The sequence below is a fragment of the Juglans regia genome, chromosome 14 (genome assembly GCF_001411555.2).
Source record: "Juglans regia cultivar Chandler chromosome 14, Walnut 2.0, whole genome shotgun sequence".
Lineage (NCBI taxonomy): Eukaryota > Viridiplantae > Streptophyta > Magnoliopsida > Fagales > Juglandaceae > Juglans > Juglans regia.
This window is the reverse complement of record NC_049914.1, coordinates 2771166-2785851: the sequence shown is the minus strand read 5'-3', so window position 1 is coordinate 2785851 and position 14686 is coordinate 2771166. Positions and strand designations below refer to the sequence as shown.

At 32.5% G+C, this 14686-nt stretch overlaps 1 protein-coding gene across 2 annotated transcripts; it reads left to right on the top strand.

The window, feature by feature from the left end:
- Window positions 1–28: 28 nt before the first annotated feature.
- On the top strand, window positions 29–4230 carry LOC109016048 (probable plastid-lipid-associated protein 11, chloroplastic). Of its 2 annotated transcripts, XM_018998516.2 has the most exons (5): window positions 29–595; window positions 1028–1093; window positions 2239–2386; window positions 3703–3823; window positions 3983–4230. In XM_018998516.2, exons 1-3 carry the CDS (start codon window positions 111–113, stop codon window positions 2336–2338), a joined length of 651 nt encoding a protein of 216 aa, XP_018854061.1. In that variant the 5' UTR covers window positions 29–110; the 3' UTR covers window positions 2339–2386; window positions 3703–3823; window positions 3983–4230. The 2 variants fall into 2 exon arrangements, with proteins under 2 accessions (XP_018854061.1, XP_018854066.1); XM_018998521.2 differs by lacking the exon at window positions 2239–2386.
- Window positions 4231–14686: the final 10456 nt, after the last annotated feature.

The following is a 14686-nucleotide window of genomic DNA, read 5'->3' as shown; positions in this document are numbered from 1 at the left end:
ATCCCAAAAATATCTCTTTTCCTCTTACTCGCTTCCAGGGCCCACCTGAAGTTTGAATCGCCAGGCTTTCACTTCCTACTCACCAAGTCACCATACATCCACGTACTGCCATGGCTGCATCCCTCCTCCTTCCCACTTCCTCCAAACCCCAAAACCCAGTTCCCAACCCTCCCAAACCCCGTTACTCTCCTACGGCTAAAATCACCTGCTCCTCTCTCACAGCCCAATCCCAGTCCGCCAAGCGCCACCTCCTCAGCCTCATCTCCGACCAAGAACGAGGCCTCAGCACCCAGAAAGACCCTGCCAAACGGGCCTCCATCATCGAGGCCATCGATGCCTTGGCCGTTCTCGGCCGCGATACCGTCACCACCGGGGATTCCCTATCCGCTACATGGCGGCTGCTCTGGACCACGGAGAAGGAGCAGCTCTTCATCGTCGAGAATGCGCGCCTGTTTGGCACTCAGGCCGGTGACGTTTTGCAGGTTATAGACGTCGAGAATAGGACTCTCAACAATGTCATCACTTTCCCTCCCGATGGTGTTTTCTTCGTTCGGTCCGGTATCGAAATCGCTTCGGCCCAGAGGGTGAATTTTAGGTACTTCATAGTTTGCTGAATTTTAATTCAGGGGCTGGAATGCTTTCCGGGAAATGAGAATCGGTAATCTTAGACTCCGTTTGGCGGGCTTCTCATATTATCTAAAAGCTGCGGCCCTCCCTAACTGATCGTTATTTTTTCCTAATTTAGCATTCTCGTTATATTTGAAGTGGGAAATTGGCCTTTAGTTTCAAATTCTAATTCTTCAGGTTGTTCTTTTAGATGATGCAACGTTTATATACAATGACGTTTTCATTTAGTGGAAATTAAAGTCGCAGAACATGTTTACCTTTAATAAAGCAATAGTTTCGAAATCTTCTCAATGTAAATTCCAGTTCAGATTTAATCACATGCAAAGAAACACAGTTTAATGACATTCGATACTATGATGTTGAATTTGATAACTTTTCTATAAGCTGATGTTTATGTCAGATTTACGAGTGCGATTCTACGTGGAAAGAACTGGGAGATTCCACTGCCACCATTCGGGCGGGGTTGGTGAGTGCTCAAATTGTGATCTTGAGTGCTGGTATCTAATACTAAACGTGGAGCAGTTTGATGTTTTGATTTTTAACATTAGAGTTGTCCATATACAATTGTATAATTGCTTTTGTTTTGCCCCGAAGAACTAGGCCTTATTTGTTTTTACAACCATTCTCATCTCATCTAATTATGACAACTTTCCCAAATTTCCATACAAATATAATAAACAATTCAACTTTTTCAAGTCCCCAAAATAAAAATAATATTAAAAAATATATTCTAACAATATTTTATTTAACTTTCAACTTTTATCTCAACTCATCTCATCTTATCCCATCTGCGAAAACAAACGAGGCCGATAAGTGGTGTTTTATTTAATAATTTGTTAGATGATTTTGTAGAAAACTCATTAGGGTTAATGTAGCAACAACAGAGAAACAAAAAATGGAAAATTTCAAGATTTGAAGATCATAGCCATCTAGACAGGAAACAAAAACCTGATGATGAAATCTCCTGCTTTTCATTGACTCTTCCAAATATGCCTCAGGCTAGCTTCATTTTTAACCTGCTATATCTAGGTTAGATGCAGGTTGTGTTTTGCACCTCACCTGCTTATGATGACCTTGTCTTCATGCGTATAATCATACCTTGTTTTGCTCATGTGCTCATCATTGTGTTTATAGCATGCTTCTGTTGCGGCATTATATTATATCAATAGCATATGCTGTTGTCTCGCTGTCGTCTCTTATCCCTCTGCATTGCCAATGTTCTTGTTAGCTTTCACTTATCCGTAAAAGAAACAATTTCTTTTTAGCATTTCTTTGAGCTGGTCTCATCCTTATGCTCTCTTGGTTTTACCTTAAATGCTAAAAAATGCATTCATTACTTCCACATCTGGCCATTCATCATTGTGGTTAGGTATTTGTACCGAATGCATATTAAATTTGTATTTGTTGGTCACTCTTATATGAGAATCACCAGTGGTTTTTAGGTCCTTTTTCTTTATGTGCATATTAGTTAATCTGTGCAATTATAATTTACATGGCAGGTTCCTTGACACATAAGCTGACTTTTGAGATCTATTATCTTCTCTGATCTGAGTGGTTTGTAGTTTTTCATGATGATTTCATGCTGTTGTTATTGTTGATTATGCTCTCTAGGTTTGAGTCCGTGTATCTTGATGATGAGATTCGAGTTGTGAAGGATATCAGGGGAGACTATTTGGTTGTTGACCGTGCTCCTTATTCTTGGAAAGAATGAAGGGTGAAAGTATGGTTTATATTTTTATCAGCATTATGGGACCATAATGTGAGTTCACTAACTCCAAAGTGGTGTTGTCGTGAAGAACCTTGAAAGGTCCTTTGGTTGATGTGTGATTTGTTACTAATTTGACTTAAATCCTTATCTGATATTTGCATCATTTTGATTCACTTTATGTTTTTTTCCAATAGGGAGAATGTTGTCGAAGATTACATTCTTTCTTGAATTATCAAGAGAAAATTTTATTAAAGACAAAATTATCGAGAGAAAAAAAATGGAGGGTACAACTGTAATTTTAATTATATTAAGAACTATCTTTGATTGTTTGGACCTCCAAATAAACTATACCTGTGCGTTTGTGCGTTCATGTCTTTAGTCTAAACCCTTTCTTTTCTTTTCTTTCTATTCTTCTTGAACCCAGTACACAACAGTCACTCATTCGCTCCTTCATGGAAGGTGGTCTGTGTTTCCTAGTTTGAAGGGGTAAAGTGGAGTAGGGCCTGGACATGAATCCAGCTAACAAAATGAATTAAAGAAACAAACTTAAGCTCCATGCCCCCCAAAAGAAAAATAAAAGAAAACTCCACATGAAGCAGAACAGGAGAGTTTTCAAACTCCCCTGTCTTTCAAATTAGTCCTTAAATTTGGTGCCTGGATAGAGGATATCCAGGTTCTAAATCCTGGCCCTATTGCACTTGTCTATGAAACACCGAAAAGCTAATAATCTTCTTATCTTCAATAACGTCAAATGTCCATTCTCAAGATTTTAAACACCCTTGATATTTTCTCTGTTGGTGCCGTGGATGATCTTTTACCTTTTTCGTCCTTAATGCTGCTAGTTTCTTTCTAAAAAGCTAGTTCAAACGTATGTTCTAATTGTTGCTTATAGTTTCCACATTTTTGCTTAATATATATTTTCCTTTTAACTTGATGAAAAATATGTATTTTTTGTCAATCACAAAGTTTGTCCAACATTTGCTTGTCCGGATATGTTACTGTTTGAGCTTTGAAGGACTTCTATTAATTTACCTTTTGTTTTCTTTTTCCTTCCATGACTCGCACATCCTCCTCCAATCAACTAGAACAAGTTGGTTTTGAAGGTGTGGTTTTACCTTTGTATAATTACCTGCTGACCTGCCCAAGGATCAATATCAAGGCCATTTTTTTTCTAGATGCTCTATCGGTTTCAAGTCTTGGATCAGCATATACCATGTTCCATTTAATAGTAAATAGTTGAAGTTTACAGTTCATAATAAAATCTATTTGAGTGAATTAATCAACAGCATATTCCCAGTTTTCGTATAAACACAACCTCTATTTTTATGTATGAATGAAAAGTAACCAAAAATTCCCAATTTCTGCAGGTTTGAATCTGTATACCTAGATGATGACATTAGAGTTGCAAAGGATATCCGTGGAGACTATTTAATTGTTGATTGTGCTCCTTATAATTGGAAAGAGTGATGACTGATGTGCAATATCTTGGTACTTCACAACTCGTGCAGCAACTTCTACTTATTATTACTATTATTGCATGTTTACCATGTTCATACTCCCCGCCTTACTATGGCCTTCGCAGGTGTCTGATAATTATGTCTTGCTCTTCTTAATACTATGTTATCTAAACGTTGCTCTGTTCCTCAGCTTTCAGGTTCTCTTTCTGCGGGCACATGAAACTCATGGAAAGAATTCTGCAATCTTGTATTTGGAAAGTGATACTCTTCCATCCATACGTTGGCTTGCCCCACTATAGGTTATTAGATTCTTTATCTTCTAGTCTTATACGTTCTATATTGTTGCGATATTGGTTAATCATTATCTGGTTCTAGTTCTTATCCAAAAGCTACTCATTAAAAAGAAAGAAAAAAAAAAAAAAAGGTTATAATGTTAAAGCTGCTTTCTTGTAAACAAGATGTCCATGAAAATCTCTCTCTCTCTCTCTCTCTCTCTCTACACATCGTTGTGTGTGGTATTAGTTATTTTCAAGTTAGGATCTACATTTTACTGAACTTACCAGCAAAGTATATGACCTCACATGCCTATAATGCTTGAAAATTGATATTATTTTCAGTATCATTGTTATTATTATCTGTGTGAATGTACTAATCTGATTGGGATTAACATTATGGAGCATCTCATCCCATCAAGTTCGACATCCCAACAATAAAAAGGTAACAAAGGATGATGTAATTGTAAAACACAGGATCGAGAGGGATTTGGGATAAAGACGGCGATTAAAGTGCTTAAGCATGATATGATTACGAACCAAGTGCGCGTGCAAATATCAGTTCCAGTGGCTTGGAGCTGGGACCATCTCTGTTCGTTGGGATTTGCCACGATCTTCTACTTGTCGTTTTGCCCACTCTTTTTCTTCGGCTGCTCCTTCTGTTTGGTTCCTTTTGGGCCTCCTTTTTTTGACTGGCAAACAAAATAATAGTTTTTTAAATAACTCACATCAAAGTCGAAGCAAATGTGGATTCTAAATAAGGAGCCTACACTCCAATATTCATTTGTAAATGTGTGCGCTAAAAAATTCGATCCGACTATCTCTTATTTTTAAAAGAGAAATATTTTAGCAGGTTATACAAAAATAAATTTATAAATTGACGTAGATTGATATGATATATTAACTTGTAAAGTTATTTCTATTATAAAGTAGATCTAACGGATTTCATGAAGTTACGTTAGATTATGAATTTATTTTATGTATTTTTTTTATATCTATAACAATTTTCTTTTTAAAATGAATAATATTATTTTTCATTATAGATTATGTTATTTCCAATTATATATATATATATGTTATATTGACATGATACATTTTAAATGGCGTAATACGTCTATTACTTATTCCTCAAGATTATAAAATTATGAACGACAGTAATTTTCTTTCGAAATTAATGCAATAGCTGTTTTCGCATCCACCCATTTTAGAATGAGAAATAGTACTTGTAATTGTGAGTATGCAAGTGTCGTGCAGTCGGTTTAAAAAAAATAAAATAAATATAAGATTCACATAAAATATATTAATTTTTTAATAATAAATTTTACCTTTTTTAAAACGATTGTATAATATTTCTACATTTTCACGGCAAAATAATTGCAATTTGAACATTCACGCAAACCACGTGTGACAGCTGATGGCCTTGCGTGGTTCACAATCACATGTAATGCGGGTAAAGGGGGACCCAAATTGATCAGGAAATTGCATTGAAATTAAGCTTGGTTTATTTTAACATTAAAATTTTTTTATCTTATTATTATAATTTTTTAATTTTAATCGTCTTATTTTTTGTTTTTTTAAAACAAACGAACCTGAACCAAATCCAGATCAGTTCTGAGACTGTGGCTATGCTGGACCCCACAGGCAGAGCACTTTTTTTTAATCAGATCTGTGCAATCCCGGTCCCACCATGTTTTGCCTCCCAAAAAGATGGTGCCTGCCCGTACGGAATAAAAACCCTTTGTGGCGTAGGCAAAAAGCCTGGCTGTTGGGCTCGTGGGCGCATCACGGAGAGACAGAGAGAGAGAGAGAGAGGCCGAAAGTCTGGTTGCGTGGGTGTGGGCCCAGAATGGTTCAAGTTTTCTAAGCCTCACATAGTTGGGCCCCCAATTATAGAGGTTGAATTTTCAACCACGACAATGATGCCTATCTTTCAGTGCTTCTCACTTCCTACTCTCTTGCTGAGAAGCCACGCACGCCCCTTACACGATCATTAATGTTACAGGTGTTATTCTTTCATTATTCTTTGACATGATATTAAATAACTAAAAACTTATCATTTATTATTATTATTTATCTATCAAATAATTAAATGTTAAAGAGATATATAATACAATGATTATAATAAAAGATTATTTTTTAAAAAAAATCAGGCGTTTCTTCTCAAGTAGCCTTTTTCATAAATATTGTTTTTCGTCCCACACGCATTGGGGTGCTAAATATATTACAAAATTTTTTAAACACAGGCATGGTGCATGCATGTGTTTTCTGCCTGCATATGTTTATATATATATATATATATATATATATCTCAAAAGCAAGAGTAAAATAACTTTGAAGGATGATCATGCACTACTCCATTTCGATCGTTTTCATAATTAAAAAATAAAGAAAATAAACCAATGAATTTCACGAGTGTGAATTAGGTGAAATATTAATAAAATAAAAAGAAATGTGAAACCGGAGAATTGGACCGATCGAGTAGTACTGAATCTTTGATTTCTTAATTACGGATGTTCTATTTTGACATTTTATTAATGAGGCTGTCTTCTCACTTTGATGTATATTATTGTTTATAATAAGAGTAGCTAGCATGCATGTTAACCAAAAGGCATGAAAACTGGGATTTTTTAGTAAGTTCTGATTATTTATATTCGCACGTCACCATCTTTGTTTTTAAAGTAAGAATAATATTAGTATGTCCATTTATTTTATTCTCTCATTTTCATCACTTATATATATATATATATATTATTTATTGATTAAGAAATTGATTATTAATATAATGATATATTTAAAAAAAATAAATATTTAAAGATATTAAAAAATATATAAAATAAAAAAAATAAAAATGATAAATTTTATTTAGACGGCACGCCCAACAATCACCGCTGGACAACAACTTAGCATTACTCTTAAAGTAAAACGATGGAGTTTAGAACTGTTTATAAAAGAGATCAAAGATTTTTTAAATTTTTATTAAAAATTTTAGAATTTAGAATGAAGTTTGTCATGAGGATCGATCATATCGTACGTAAGTTAGGAGGGCTTGTTCTATCATTTAGTACTCATGCTGATAAATTTGTAAAATTATAAATTTCTCCAAAAGTTGTGCGGGCTTAAATACGTGAAATATTTTATTAAGGGTAATGATAGATTTATTATTTTTCTATATATCATCCATTTATTATTTCTTTTATTTATTTTTTAAAATATTTTTTACTTAATGGTTAAAGAAATGACTGTTAATTAAGTTATATATTTTTTAAAATTTTTTTTAATCATTAAGTATGTTAAAAAAATACTTAAAAAATAAAAATAAAAATTTAAATATACTATAAAGTAGTAAAATGGTGGTAAGATGGTAATAAATCTATCATTATTCTTTAATTAAATAGGATAAAATATAGAATCATGATTTAAATTCAGCTATCTAAAATCATCACTTATTCTAAAAACCTCAACTAATAAGAAGTAGATCATTTAATTTATATTTATTTCAACAAAATTTGAGTGATTCAGACAAATGAACATTTTCTTAATCCACTCGTATTAATTTTACGTAAGCCAATGATCAGTTCCATAAATATTAAGGGAAAATATCTGCCCAAAGAAAAAAGTAGATTAGCTCTCACCCTCGAATTAAGTTGGTCATGCATGCACTCGATCTATGTATTCGGCTGGATCGCTTCCATCGAGTTTGTTCCATTAATATTCAGCTCATGGGGTCGTAATGGAGCCAATTGAGGACTTGTGCCATGACTATATTAATATATGACAAGGTACGTAGCCCCACGATAATGATCTCATTCTCAAATGCATGAATGCGTGGTATTTACTGTTACAACCTTTGTTTCATGCATCCATAATATCTTTAATTTTCAGCTTAATTAATTATAGATATATAATTTTTAATATTTTTTAATCATGATATGTTCAAAACATATGGTTTGAAATTCAAATTATGGTTTCACATTATATGATCTTCAACTTCTTGAGTCAAGTTGTAGGAGTCGTCATGATCATGCATCATATTCGTGAAGAATGCCTGTACGGAGTATACTCCGTACAGGCGTGTGATCATGATTTAGGTAAAAAGTTGGTGGTAACAATGAGCTAGCAAATTGTATTGAACTATTAATTACCACTATATTCTTTTTTCTATTTTTTTATATCATAGTGGTGACAAATTATTAACACACTTGATCTTGTCGATCGTTATTACCACTATATATATTGATTTTTTTCTGTTTTTTTTTTTTTTTTTTTACTATTATTACTTCATGATAATGGTCAGAGATTAACACTAGATGATAGTGTGTGTGTATATATATATATATATATATATATATATATATATATACATCTTGTCATTATTATCGCTATCCAGAAATTAATGTTACTGTCATTCGACATTAATATAAAACATTAATATTGTTTTAAAGTCATTTTGGGTGGCTGATAAAATTAAAGATTAGATTTAGAATTACTTAATTTAATCCCAGTTGACGATATCCTTTCCTTATAAAATTATGAAATGTACTTGGGAGAGAGAATCCGTGACCGATTGCCGAAAGTTCAATCTGGGGAAACTTAAGCATGCATGCAGCCATGATCATCAACACCTCAATTAATACTGCTTAATTTAATTTAATCCAGTCCTCTCTCTCTCTCTCAATTGTTTCAAAGAAGAGAGTTTATTCTAATGGAATTTAAGTTTTGAAAAATAGTAGTTGCAGTCGTAATTGTATAAATAACGTTCAATCACTTTAAAACAAATTAATAAATATAAGACTCTCGTGAAAAAAATTAATTCTTTAATAATAAATTCTATTCTTTTTAAAAATAATTGCATGACGCTTACTCTCTACAATTACATATAGCATTATTCTTAAGTTTCAACACAAAGTATAACAAATAGTAAGCACGATTCGAGGACTTAAAAACTGTGATATTAGAAAATGAACATACGTACGTGTCTTCTTCTCTTGTTTTCAAAGGTCCTAAAGCCGCCGGCATCTCTTTCCTGCAAACATTCATTCCTGATCGAGTGAACGAGATTGATTCATGATGAACTGATGGTACTATATATATATATATATATATATAGCTAGACTAGTTGACGCTCTTATTTTTCGAAAAAGTAATATAAACAAATTAATTAGAGGAATGATTGAGATTCACTTGATTAAAATGAATGGTTAATTTAGAAGCTGCATGCTTGTTGACAACCACAAATGAGCTCTGCATGATCCTCCCGTGTCACGTGCTTAAATCGATCTGGGGATTGCAGAATCTCAATCGTATAATAATGTTTCACTCAACATGATCATGATGTATATAGGATATTTCACATTGAATAATAATTAAAAAAAAAAGCAGAACACATGCATTGCTGGGAAATATAAGGACGAGGCTGATGTGGTTTCATAACAGACCATGGAATTAATATCGCTATAACTTATTTGTGGGATATGGAGTAGAAGAGCAGGATTCTCAATATTTCTGTCAGATCTTTAGTGGCCCCAATGATCGATCCACGGTTCTAAATCCGGGGGGAAAAAAAGAGTTGGAGTTTGTGGTAAAAAATGTTCTTCTTTTGGGAACCATTGGCGTGTGGTTAAGGTACACAAAATATTGCTGTGCCCTCTAGGAAGTGTGAATCGTACAAAACAATATTAGACCTTTTTACCAAGTAGTCAGTACTCGCCCCAGTCTTTAAACTTTGTGCTCACCGATCATGCGTAGATGGAGGGGCCTGGGGACAACTACACACACACATAGCCTCATTTATTGCTTGGTTGTCTAAGGGCTGTAAGCCCAGACTCGCACCTATATTTATCACTGTTATTGGTACGTATATTTGTTTGTCTTCCAAATAGTACTGAATGCGCGCATTTACTTTTGTGTATCTTAGGAAGTTTTTTTTATGGTATCCAAGGTTTTATGTCGATACCATATAGGCAAGCAACTATCTTCTTTAGTCTCGATTTGAATTGGAAATTCATTTCAATTTATCTCATTTTATATTATAATTTTTTTAAATTTTTACACAAAATATAATAAATAATTTAATTTTTTTAAATTCTAAAATAATAATAATATTAAAAAATAATATTTTATTCAACTCATATAAAATTATTTTATCTCATTTCTAAATACAATCGAGGCCTAGTCTCATAAATTTACATTTCACTGATCATCAAGAAATAACTTGCGTTTACATTCTTAATATTAGATGACATCGTTGCATATGTCATGAAGTGCGCACAGAATTAATTAATTTGGATTGAACAAAAGAAATTGAACAAACAAGGGATAGTCCAAACAAAGGACAGCTATGTATTAAAGAATATTTGGTATAAATTTTAAATAAACAAGTTTGTATAAATTTTTTATAAAAAAAAAGTTTTAAAAATTAATATTTTTGTAATTTGAACTCCACCTTTTTACAAAGGCTTGCGCAGAATTTATTATTTAAAACATTTACAAATCATTTTTCTATATTAACCTCTACGGCATGCAAAACCCAGAATTCAAACAAACTCATGCAAACCTAAACTTAATCTAAAGCCTTACACGAAAATCCAACATATTTTTTCCATATTGATCACCAGGCTCAATGATCCAAAGCTAGTAGCTACTGGCACTAGCTTGTTCTTATTGGTCAAGACTCAAATTAATATCTCAACACTTCCACCTCCATATCCTCTCACTTGGTACATGATGTACTGAAGTGCCCCACAGTAATGTTTGTCGAGTAAACAATTCAATGTACGTTAATGAAAGCCGCAACTCCATTAATAGCTAGGTCGATCACGTGGTCCACATTGACCTAGCTAGCTAGCTATTGTATGTTCATGATGTGTAATTACTTTAATTTTCTTTGTTTAAAACATGGATTAATGGATAATGATAAGTCCTAGTCATCAATCACATGTGGTGCTCGTCTTGGAACTCTAATAATGCATGGGTAGTTAAGATAACCTCCAATGATTTGATAAGGCAATAATAATATTCTCTGTTCCTTTTTGATAGGATTAATGCACTTGGAAAACTAATCTCCAATCGATGCATAGGATACAATATATAGAAATCTCCAATCGATGCATGAATCATGAGTGTATTTAATTTTCAGACTCTTGGATAAGCCACTATGGCATTAACATCTCAATTTATTTAGTCACAGTAGATTTTTACGAAAATAAACTCTCCAACTGATATAAGTTTATATATTAGTAAGTTAGATTGTAAAAAAAATAACGTATTTTTAAATTTATTTATAAATTTATTTTTATCAGATATTTTTATACCGGTAACAATTATCTATTAGAAAAGCTAATTTAATTTCCTGTATCCGGCACTGTTTAGTACTCAACAATATCGATGACCTACGTGGATGTTTTTTTTTTTTTTTCCTTAAACATCTTCATGAATACAATATATAGGACAAGACTTCACAAACAATATTATTAGTTGCTCGATCCTTTGTCCAATGAAAAGAAACGATTGATCGTAGAATCTGTTTAGTACTTTTTTGAAATTGTGATAATTAACGTAACACAATCAGTTTGAGTCATTTCCAATCAGCTTTAATTTGTTTGATGTAAAAAGCTCCGGTGGCCATTGACTGATCACTGAGACGTCCTTAATAATTTAATTGTAATTAGGTCCCAATATTGGTGAAGTGGGAAATCTCTATTTTTTCATATAACTGACGTTTGATAGATTGTTCTACTTTTTTAGAAATATTTTAGTCATAAAATATTTTAACTATGTTATACAAATGTAAAGTATTTATAATATATTATATGAAATAATGTCAATTGTCAATTAATATGTGAGTTTAATTTCTCGTGGGATATGTTATTAAGTTTATAACTTTAAAACTTCTATGTTTTTTTTACGAAAATCTTAAGAATAAATTTTTAAGACATGCTTAGAGAATGAGATGAGATAATAATTTTGTGAATAATAGTAAAATAATTTTAGTTAAGATGTTTCATTGTATTTTAAAAAATGAGATAGAAAATATTAAATAAAAATATTATAAAGTTATAATATTGTTATAATATAATTATTATTTTGAAATTGAAATTGTTATATTATTTTTTTTGTTTTATTTAAAAGTTTGAAAAAATTAGAATGATTTGGTAATTATTAAATAAATAAGTTGAAAATTTGAAATTGAAAATATTTATATTTGAGTGGTGTTTAAAAAAAAAATTGTGACCCCTATTTTATTAATATGGCAACACTTGATTCGTAAGAGATTTTAATTTTAAATTTTTCTAATAAATTGAGTCTTTATCATATCAATAAAATATAGATTATGTTTGCATGCTTCCAAATAAAATTTTTCTTATAAATATCTTAAGTGACCAATATTTATAATTAGGATGGATTCGGATTTACGTTGATGTGGGCATGAGTCATGACAAGGTAGGCCGATTTGAACGTTTTTGAGAGTCACAACAAATTTGAGATGTTGACATATCAATGGGCACTCTTGATTATTGAAGCTAGCGCCTACGGCCTATCCTCCAACTTCCTACTTTTTTTATTCTACCAATTAACCACCCCCTTCCTGACGATCTCATTTATTATTGAAAAATAAATTCGTGCCAAAAGTATAATTAAAAGTGGAATTATATACCTCCAATATATATATATATATATATATATATATAAATATGCTCTACTTTGATATATTATTTAGAAAATGTTAAATATAAGTCAACAAATTTATAAAAAATTTATTTCTTCACATATTAATTATTGATACATTGAAAATTATAAAATTTTAAATTTTAAAATTAAATTAATAAAATAAATATTATAAATAAAATAATAAATAAAATTATATATATACATATAACACTATTATTATTTAGGCTCGGTTGATCGATCACCTTATGGTCATTTTTGTCGTTACAGTTTTTAGGAAATAGCGGTCACGTCTCTGCCATGTATACATACATCCCAAGAAGGGTAATCTAAATTTCAGACGGAGTCTCGCAAATTCACTTAAGAAAATTGAAAGATGTACTTATAAATAAGAGCGGTGTTACTTTGCCGTTCCACTCCATTTAACTGTTAAGTTAAATTAATTTTTTTATTTATATTTTTTTTTATTTTAAAATATTTTTAAAAAATATAAAAAATATATCAATACATTAATAATCACTTTTTTAACTATTAAATAAAGAAAATAAAAATAAAAATACATACGCTATCAAAATGAATGGACAAATTAAGTAAGCAAAGTAATATTTTTCTATAAATAAATACCTACGCACGTACGTAATGTGAGATTTTAGTATCTATGTAATATTGTAATTTGCACCTACGTACCCATATTATATATATCTGACAACTGATTCAATCAGGCAATCACAATCATAATATATATAAGTAATATTGTTATATACAGTAAGTTTTGCATATATTCTTTAAGAAAAAAAATAAAATTATAGCTATTATATTAAAAAAAAAATTTTTTTTTAAATTTATTCATTCTTTAAAAGAGTACATGTACACGATACTTGAATGCGTAAAAAAATATATGGGAACGTTGTTGAATTAGTTGTTCGTGACTCTCTATCTCTTAATTTCTTGATGATATGATCATTAGCTAGCAATGATGATAAAAATGATTGTTAAGATTATACTAACGTTGGTGAGTACCGATGCAATGACAAGGTAACGTTTAAACCGTAAGGAAAATTACATCTTTAAGGGATGAAAACAATGATAGGGGAGTTAGTTAGCAGTCCAAGTCAAGTTAGTTTGGACCATGATTTCTCTACTTTTAAATTTTTATTCGCATCAATTATAGTTATTCCGGCCCCCACAAAAGCACATAATATATATATATATAATAGATTATATTTATCGTTTTGAAGTGTGCAACTTTTATGTATTCTTTTCTATCTATGCATATATTCCAAAACTATATATAGTATGAAAAAATCTTAGGAGAAGCCATTATTAAAAGCAGTCACTTTTGCACATATTATGTGACATCATACAATCCACACATCATCCAAACCGGCCTGAGAGAGAGAGCTGATGGATGAGAGGTGGAGAACGAGAGAGAGGTGGAGGGCGAGACAGAGAGAGAGGTGGAGAGCTTGGCTGGCTCGGAAGTGTTCGGGGAGGAGTCGCGGTGGTCAGGGGAGGTGCTTAGTGGGGCTCGATTGGGCTAGAACCGACGCACGGCGACGATAGGGCTGTGGGTGACCCCGAGCTCGTGTGAAACCCATTTTATCGGTAGTTTGTGTGTGTGCGACGGTATGAGAGAGAGGGAGGTTCATGGTGGCTGGGTCTACGAGGGGTGGTCGCTGGTGTGAGGTGGTGGAGGTGCGATGGCCTAAGTGGCCACGTACGGTGGCGCAAGTGGAGAGAAATAGGTGAAACCCATTTCGGTTGGGTTACTACAGGAGAGAGAGAGAGAGAGAGAGAGAGAGAGAGAGAGAGAGAGAGAGAGAGAGAGAGAGAGAGAGAGAGAGAGAGAGAGAGAGAGAGAGAGCTACGCGTGGGAGATATTGATGGTGGCTGCCTTGGTCGTCGGCGTGAGGGGGAGTTGCCAGTATTGGCGGTGAGGCTGGGCGGCACACGATAGC